This window comes from Alosa alosa, chromosome 22 (assembly GCF_017589495.1).
Source record: "Alosa alosa isolate M-15738 ecotype Scorff River chromosome 22, AALO_Geno_1.1, whole genome shotgun sequence".
NCBI classification, from domain to species: Eukaryota; Metazoa; Chordata; class Actinopteri; order Clupeiformes; family Clupeidae; genus Alosa; species Alosa alosa.
The window spans coordinates 8,807,809-8,816,973 of NC_063210.1; the positions used below are offsets into that span (position 1 = coordinate 8,807,809).

Genomic DNA, 9,165 nt, shown 5'->3' on the forward strand with positions numbered 1-9,165 from the left:
ACAGTTCCAAAATTAAAACAAAGTGGGGAGAGCTTTATACAGTTAACCTACGCAATGCAAAGCATACCGCTTCTGATCGGCTATGGCAACAATACAAGGACAAAACGCAGCAGAGCTGCAGTATAGCGTTTCTCCAAAGGGGGCTCCAAAATACCAATCTCAATAAAGCTGCTTAATTACGGTGAAAATCACATACAAACACTAAACTACATTCTAACTCTGTTACACCCCCCTCCCCTGAATTTCACCAAATTCAAGCAGCAACCAAATAGTACTTCCAAAGGCAAAGAGTACACTACTTTCAAACACTAGACAGAGAGTCACCAATTACAGGACAGCCAACCACAGAGGTATCCAATAAGGATGAAGTGGAAGAAGAGGAGCGCAAACTCTCACACAACCAACCACTGGCAGTAGGGTGCCTTATACACCCCACTAGACCATAAAGCCATAAACCATAAATTCCATAAATTATCCACAAAGCTAATCAGAAAAGCTAGATAAATAATAATATGTCATTAACTTTTATATTAGCATATAGTTTGTAAATAAACATTTAACATTTAAATGATGTAAGAAATAACTGTTAATTAGTGCCAAAAATATATTTAGTTAACTATTAACATATATTAATACAATATTAGTTAATAGATTTGTTAAAACATTAACATACAGATTTTATGCAAACAACTAATATTTAATTAATGATGAAAAAACTATTAACTTGTGCCAAATAGATATTTTAGTAACAATTAACAAATATTAACAAAGGGTTAGGTAATTAATAGTTTGCTATTTATTATGGCACCTTATTTTGGAGTGTTACCTACAAAAGTATTGTGAGGGAATGTAAAAGTATTCTGAGGTAACACAAAAACATTAGGAGCCGAGGTAATGTAAAAGTATTGTGAGGGAATTCAATAATGGCTTATTTAAAAGAAAACACCACCAAGACCTTTAGAGGGGCTGGCATATGATTTCACTGTAAACAATGAATTGGGGGAAAAAACATTCACATGCTCCCTCAACTTGATAAATCTGGTGTCTTAAGTCATTACAAAACTATACATTACAAAAATCTATTCCTTTTCCTATATGTCTACTTATATCATAACTAACCATGAAGCTGTTCATGGTTTGGGACAAACTCTGTCTACGAGACGGATATCAGTGCACATTTGCATGTTTTGATGTATGTTTGAGTATTCCTGCACGTTAAGCCTCTCAGCTGAGTGTGAGCGGCTTGCACCTGCAGACTGGCAGTGAATGGTTGCAGCAGGGTTCTGCTGCCTGCTTCTTGGCATAGTTGGCGGTGGAGACGTTATCGTTGGCGATGTCCCACAGCAGCGCCTCCCTCTCCACAACCTGCAGGGCGGCCTGGTACTCCTCACTCCACGGGTCCAAAGGGGAGCGCTCCTCCGGGTCACGGGACAGGTCGAAGATGAGCGGCGGGTCGTGAAGCTGTGCCTGACCAGCTCCTCCACCACAAGCTGTAGCAGCACCTGGTCAGGTACAAGTATGTTGATACTCTTTAACATAACATCAAAAGAAAATAATATCCCTCACAGTAAGGAAATGTAATTAAATCACATCAAACCAGAAAAAAACAATTGCAAAAAAGTTGTCACTCAAATAAGTTTGGTAAATGTGAAGTTTTATTTGAAACAGTAAGCTTGTATGAGCAATTAGGAGTATAAGGTGAGTAGACTGGATTAGACCTATCAGGTAGAAGGCTTTGTGAGGGCCCACAAGCGCTGCCTGCAGCTCGCCAGTTTTACCCACAGCAAGACTATTTGGATGAAAGACACTCTGCAGACAGAGACATAGAGGCTTCAGCAATACCACATGGAGTAAAAGAACTAATATTTTTGAACATGGGAAAACACTCCCAAAAACATCGGAAACACAATTGCATGACAAGTGTCTGGGACTTGACAAAACAGAATTTGATTCTAATGCACATCAGCCATACCTTTCGACCTGTGTCTGTCTTTCCCAGCAGAATGTCCGTCATATCGATGCCGTCGATTTTCCTGTCTTTGGGCGGATCTACACCAGCAAGTGAGGGGAGGGTGGGGAAGATGTCCAGACCACTGACAAACACAACAGACAAACCACAGACACATACACACTTACATCAACCTTTCACTTACTGCATGCCTACTCTAATGTCTCCTCAGTACCTCAGCAGGGCACCACTTGTGGTGTTGGCTGGAATCTTTCCAGATCAGTAGGCCACCGTGGGTTCACAATGGCGCCCTCCCATGTTGTTAGTTTGGCTGTGCTGCTCTGTGATTTTAATTTTGTCTTACATTTTACATGGTTTTAGGCTAGTCGAAAGTAGCGCATAATACATAAGGATATGTGGTTGCAATTCATTATGTTTTCCATGTAATTCGTTGAAATAAATGTTCAAAAACCAAACAAGTGCAGAACTTATTTTCATATGATGAACTAGAACACAATATTCAAGCAGTAGATCACTATTTTTGGGTGCTATTACGTTAGAATTACAGCCCGAAGTTGGAGACCAAGTAGAAATGTGCTGCAATTTAAAAACTGGATTACTTGGGAATGGCTTATTGTACAGATGAATGCTTTATATCCCCGTATTCGGTTAGGTCTGCTGTTTATTTTGATATACGGTTTGCCATGTGTTGAGTGAAACGCTCCTGAGATATTCCCCCGAGTAATGGGTGTGGAGATGGACGCAGAGCAGTACAAAATGTAGGCCTAAATATGATTACATTTAATGTAAATTCACATTGATTTTCTTGCAAACCGCAGATCATTTTTGCCTGTCGCAGATCATTTCTCAGGGGGGAGCAGGGTTTATCTCTGGGGTGGCACTGCCTCCCCCAGCCTCCCCGTAGACATGCCCCTGTACACCATACGAAGCGTCAGTGAAGCCCACAGAATAAATAGAGACCCCAGCCACCCTTGCCCCAGTATGTTTCAGCTACTGCCAGCTGGCAAACGGTATCACATGCAGTTTCAATTGAAAGAAAGCTCTAGCGCACTAGAATCTTTGAGTATGGCTATGTTATATAGATGTCTATATTTGTAAATGCTGGGGAAATGGAGTATGTGGTCATAACGATAAAATGCCTTGCTAATAGAATGTGGCACTTATATATTTTTAAAAGATATGAGATAGAATAGCCCCTAGGAGTTAATCAACTTTGCCTCTATCACTAAGGGCAGCAGCACAGGCAGATCCCTCCAGCACATGACACTATATTGGCCACTATCATTGAGCTGTGCATCGCATGACAAAAATAACAAATGGCCTGAATAAATTATCCACAAACACACCAGTAAACAGTATGAGGCTGTTTTCCTTGCCAAGGAGGTCCGATGTGGCCTTGACAGCAGTCAAGTCGGCCCACCAGTCGGTCCATCTCCCGGAGGGTGGCTGCGTACACCCCCTCGCCCTCAGCCACCCCCCCATGAGCCAGTGGCACGTGCATGTGGGCGAGTGCCACATACAACAGGAATGGCTACTTCCTCTCCCTGTGTGGGGACATGGAATGTCATCAAGCAACATTTGAGTCATCCAGTCACATTCAAGTGCCACTCATTATTAAGAGCAGATTGGGACTGCTTGCAATACTAACATCTGTATGCAATGCTGTCAGTGACTTTTGACCTTGAGCCACTAATTCTAACAAGAGCAGAATGGGAACAGCAAAAAAATAACATAACATAACATAACAAAACAAAACAGAAAGCTCAATAACCAAAGATAGGAGTTGTGGTTTCCTGGAGAAGAAAAAAACAAAGAGGAATGTGAGCTTGTTTTGCAGCCTCAGCACTGACCTCACTGGCCGTCACAAGACCTGATAGCGAGTGGACTTGCCCTGAGACAGCTGCAGCATTAAATTAGAGATTCTTAGCCGGTAAATATACCCCGCAAAAGAGCTGGGCCCTTGGCTCAGCTGAGAGGAGCTTGTCTCAGCTCCGCAGAGATCAGACTACAGCTTTTCCACTGACTTGCATTGTATTTAATACAGTAACACAATTGGTACAAGGTGGTAACGCAAAAGGGCTGGCCCGGTGCTAGCTAGTTTGCATGCTAACCTTAGTGCCAAATGTGCAGAGGTGGGAGACAGTATCTTGCACTATGAAGAATCCTGACTGCGGCAGAGGTATACTTTTCAGTCAGGCTCCACAGGTCCAGCGGCTGCTCTATGATACTCTGGTTCTCATAGAGAGGCAGTGGCACGGATGGGTTGCATCCCTGGTCTCTCTCGCTGGGGGAAGAGGGGTCACAGTACATTCTGTCAGTGTTCTAGAACTTGTCCAGTAACAACACAGCTGAAAGGGATTCTCAGTATCCATCGCTGTTTGGTCTTTGCTATTTACATGCAGGTTCAGTATTTCATTCTCTATTAGCTTGTCAGTGTAACAGTGTGTCCTGTGCTCTTACTCCTGTAAGAAATGTCTGTGTGTCCAATACTTACCTGCTCTGTTGAGAGCCTCCTTCACATGGATAGCATGGGGGGAGGTTGGAGCCAGGCCTGTCAGTACAGCCCATGCCATTGCTGTATGGAACTCCAAGGTAACAGACAAATCCTAAAGATCACAGATAACAAAAAGAGACAAAAACAGAAACAGAGAGAGAGAGAGAGAGAAGATCTAATTGAAATCCTCACTGTATCAGTTCACATATCATATCCGATATATGCATTGTATTATATACCCATTATTTGCCAGATGTTATGTATAGTAACTCTATTAATAAGATGATAAGGACCACTGTGCCCAAGATGCCATTTTCCTGTGGAGATTTAGAGCAAGATTAAAAGCAGAAACGAAACAGCAAATGAAAAGGTAAGACAGTCCTTGATGCCAGTATATTATAGAAATGAGCTGATGGTTGTTATTGTCTTTCAAGTCAAGTCAAGTCAAGTCAAGTCAAGTCAAGTCAAGTTTATTTATATAGCACATTTCATACACAGAGGTCATTCAATGTGCTTTACATAAACAAAACCAAACGATAATAACAAATAAAAGCATAGAAGGGCAATATAGTCAAAGAATAGTTAAAAGGTAAAGATCATAATAAAAAGAAAACATAAAACACAAGGTAAAATAATTTAAAAATAAAGAATAATTAGTTAGCAAAAACAAAGGCAAAAGTAGTAAAAAAAAGTAATAAAAGACAAAGTAGAATAATTATCGAGGCAGATTCAGAATTTGTAACTTCGGCACAGTTAGCAGAAAGCGCCTGAGAACAGTTTGGTCTTAAGTCTAGATTTAAAACTGGCTACAGTTGGGGCCTTTTTAATGTCATCCGAAAAGTTGGTTCCACAGCTGAGCCGCATAGCAGCTAAAAGCTGCTTCACCATGTTTAGTTCTAACTGTAGGTTTTACTAGCAGGTTTTTCACCTGGGACCTGAGAGGACGAGAAGGTGTGTACTGCTGAAGCATGTCTGACAAGTATTTAGGTCCTGCTCCATTTACTGATTTATAAACAAGCAATAGTGCTTTAAAGTCAATTCTGTGACTTACTGGAAGCCAGTGCAAGGACTTAAGAATTGGAGTAATGTGGTCAGTTCTTTTAGTTTTTGTTAGAGTCCTAGCTGCTGCATTTTGTATCACCTGAAGCTGTTTAATAGTCTTTTAGGAAGGCCTGTGAACAGTCCATTGCAGTAATCAACCCTGCTGGAGATAAATGCATGAATGAGTTTTTCTAAGTCATGTTTTGACATCAGCCCTCTGAGTTTAACAATATTTTTGAGGTGGTAAAAGCTGATTTAGTTATCGCTTTCATGTGGCTGTTGAAATTTAGATCACTGTCAATTAATACACCAAGGTTTTTAACAGTATCCTTTGCCTTCAACCCTTTTGTGTCAAGGAGAGTGGCAACCCTAAGTCTTTCCTCATTTTACCAAATATAATTACTTCAGTTTTTCTTTGTTCAGCTGAAGAAAATTTTGAGACATCCAGGTGTTGATTTGTTCTATACACTGACACATAGATTCAAGAGGACCATAGTTGTTTGGTGATAGAGCTAAGTAAATTTGTGTGTCATCTGCATAGCTATGATATGAAATCAAATTATTTTGAATGATTTGTCCAAGTGGGAGCATATAGAGGTTGAATAATAGTGGCCCCAAGATCGACCCCTGGGGAACACCACAGGTCAAGGACGTTGGTGTTGAGGTACAGTTTCGATGGCAACAAAGAAGCTCCTTTCTTGTAGATATGATTTTAGCCAGCTGATAACTATGCCTGTAAATCCAACCCAGTGTTCTAGTCTGTGTAGTAAAATATTGTGATCAACAGTGTCAAATGCTGCACTAAGGTCCAGTAGCACTAGGACTGATGTTTTACCTGAATCTGTGTTGAGGCGTATGTCATTGGAAACTTTAATGAGAGCTGTTTCAGTGCTGTGATTTGCCCGAAAACCAGACTGAAAGTAATCAAAATACCCATTTGATGTTAGGAAGGTGGTTAATTGATTAAAGACTACTTTTTCAATAATTTTGCCAATCAGTGGAACAGCATCAAATAACATGTCAAATTTTCGAGAAAATGTAACACATGTCCAAGTTTCAAGTCAAGTTTCACTTTATTTATTTTTAGAAAAGGAAATTTAGTGTGCAGCAAGATGTCTAAAACACATACACAGAGAAGCACCGCCAGATGCCAACAGCATTGTAAACACAACACAGGACACACAACAACAATGGAGACACTCCTTCCCCCAAAACAAATGACAGAATCCATTTGGACAGTACACAGGTAAATCAGACATAATGAACATGGACAGGAATAAATAAATAAATAATCACATACTATATAAGATTCAAGAGATGTCAATCAAGTGAATTCAGTTTCCTAATAGCCACAGGAATAAAAGAATCCCTAGCACATCTAGTACTCATCATAGGTAGCCTAAAACGGCGACCTGAGGGAAGCAGATTAAACTCCCCAAAAAGTGGGTGATCAGGGCAGTTTAAAATTTGCTTAGCCTTACCCCTGACCCTTTTATCATATAGTATATGTTGAAGCTGTGGTAGCTGTACCCCAACCACCTTAGACGCTACATGTACATTAACCAGCTTTGTTAGCTTATGCTCGCTGATCATTGGAAGACCACTGAACCACACCACAATATAAAATGTCAAGACCAGACATGTGGACTCGAGTCACATGACTTGGACTCGAGTCAGACTCGAGTCATGATTTTAATGACTTCAGACTCGACTTGGTAAAATTCGACATGACTTGCGACTCAACTTGGACTTGAATAGGCCTACTATTCACTCGAGACTTGACTCGGACTTTGCCTCTTTGACTTGTAATGACTTGAGTCAAACAATACATTTCCTGATCGTGGACCAGTCACCCCAAAGACGCTTTCACTTCTGCGACGAAAAAAACAAAACACATAGTCAGACCCCGCGGCAGACACAAATTCACGGACGGGCATTACACCTTTCCAGGGGGGGCACTGGAACTTAAATTGATCACGGTAGTTTAAGCTTACACTTGACAAAACATTCCAATATGAAAATGTAGATCCAATTGTTGTAAAATGGGGCAGTTGAGACTGGAGCTAGTCATATAAAAAAAAAATGCAAAAATAAATCCGCAGATAAAACCAAAATCCTCGTTCATTTGCTAACCACTTTCAGATAGAGTGTTAGGGAGTTAGCCCCGGTTACGGATAACCCGGCCCTGAGTGGTAAGCTCCCTGTTCTCCGACTAGGCCAGAAGAAAAAACTGTAAAGGTTAACGCTATCAAACAAACCCAGAAACTACTAGGCATACTTCTACTAACTACGATATGAGATATAGCCTACCTGCGAGCCGATAAGCTATATTTGTCATCGGAAGTGAAGTGCAGAAGTGAAGTAGACTGCGCCACGTAACCTCCTCTCCATTTAGGTGATGGGCTTACCTAATGTTCCTGATTGATTAGCTACGGAATAATACAGATTTTACCAGTTTAATTTGCTACTTGCTAGACTGACAAACGTATAGGCTAGGTCTACATTTAATAAGTGTTCAAAATCAATCTATGGGATTAGGGTTGGTTGGAGCAACCAAACTCGTCCAGGGCGGGCACAGATAACTTCCAGGACGGGCCTGGCCCCCCAAAGCCCCCCCATGCCGCCGGGACTGCACATAGTGGACACAAACGGCAGAGCACAGTGATCAGTGCTGCTGTTACCACAACGCATCACGCACTGTGTGTAGGGCACCAAGAGACAGAGAAAGGACCAACATTAAATAAATAGTAGCTTTACTGCAAACTGGTTTGCACTCTTGTTAGAGAACGTTTACAATATCAAAATGCACCATCAGCATGTTACATAAAGATGATACTTTTCGGGTCCTCTCCATTAAGATCCAAATTGAACGTATGCTAGCCTACTCCATTTAATTGAGAACGCGTCTCAGTGCGCACGAAAGGGAGAGAAAATTAGTGGCAGGTTCCTGCTGGGCTGGCTTGTCATTGTTGATGATGATTGATATCTCCTTTTAAATATAAGAAACGTATAAAAGGAAATCATGAAGGCAACAAAGACGATATTAGAGGAAATTGCGGATTTATTCGGTCCTCACTACTGTTATAAACTGTGAGAGCCAGGGCACTTTGACATAGACTGCACTCTACTCTATATCGCTGAGTATAACATAAACAGCAAAGAAAAGTGATTGATAATGACTGACTGACTATTATTGTGTTACATGCTTCAAATGTAAAGCACTTTGAGCTGCATTCTGTGTATTAAAGGTGCTATACAAATAAAGCTTTATTTATTATTATTATTATTATTATTATTACTCACTGTGATTGGGAAAATGGAAAAGAATATAAAGTTGTCTTTGCCTTTGTGTAATGGAACTGGTGAGTCTTGAAGTCTTCAATAATACGTTTACATGAAGCACATGATATTATGCCGATTGCATTCCACTTAGCTAGGTGGCTACTGGCTACCAGGCTCATAATTCACTTTGCAAACAGAAAATGTCTAGCAAGCATCATGTCATTACATGCTTTTATTTCCAAAGGAATGAAAGCTGTTTGTGCCAACCTAATATCATGCTTATCATTGTTAATATTGTGCTATACATGTGGCACAAACAATGTTAGCGTTTGTGGACTAGCCAGAGCTAGGCTATATTTGAACGGAGCTAAAAAGATCA

The 9,165-nt window shown here is 40.7% G+C and overlaps 1 protein-coding gene and 1 pseudogene across 1 annotated transcript; both read right to left on the reverse strand.

The window, feature by feature from the left end:
* Nucleotides 1–898: 898 nt before the first annotated feature.
* LOC125287927 lies at nucleotides 899–3,470 on the reverse strand (annotated as a pseudogene).
* LOC125287928 (arylsulfatase G-like) lies at nucleotides 3,428–4,706 on the reverse strand. The gene is made up of 4 exons (XM_048234012.1): nucleotides 4,703–4,706; nucleotides 4,464–4,575; nucleotides 4,081–4,253; nucleotides 3,428–3,513 (listed from the first exon to the last, which is right to left on the reverse strand). Exons 1-3 carry the CDS (start codon nucleotides 4,704–4,706, stop codon nucleotides 4,082–4,084), a joined length of 288 nt encoding a protein of 95 aa, XP_048089969.1. The 3' UTR covers nucleotides 3,428–3,513; nucleotide 4,081.
* Nucleotides 4,707–9,165: the final 4,459 nt, after the last annotated feature.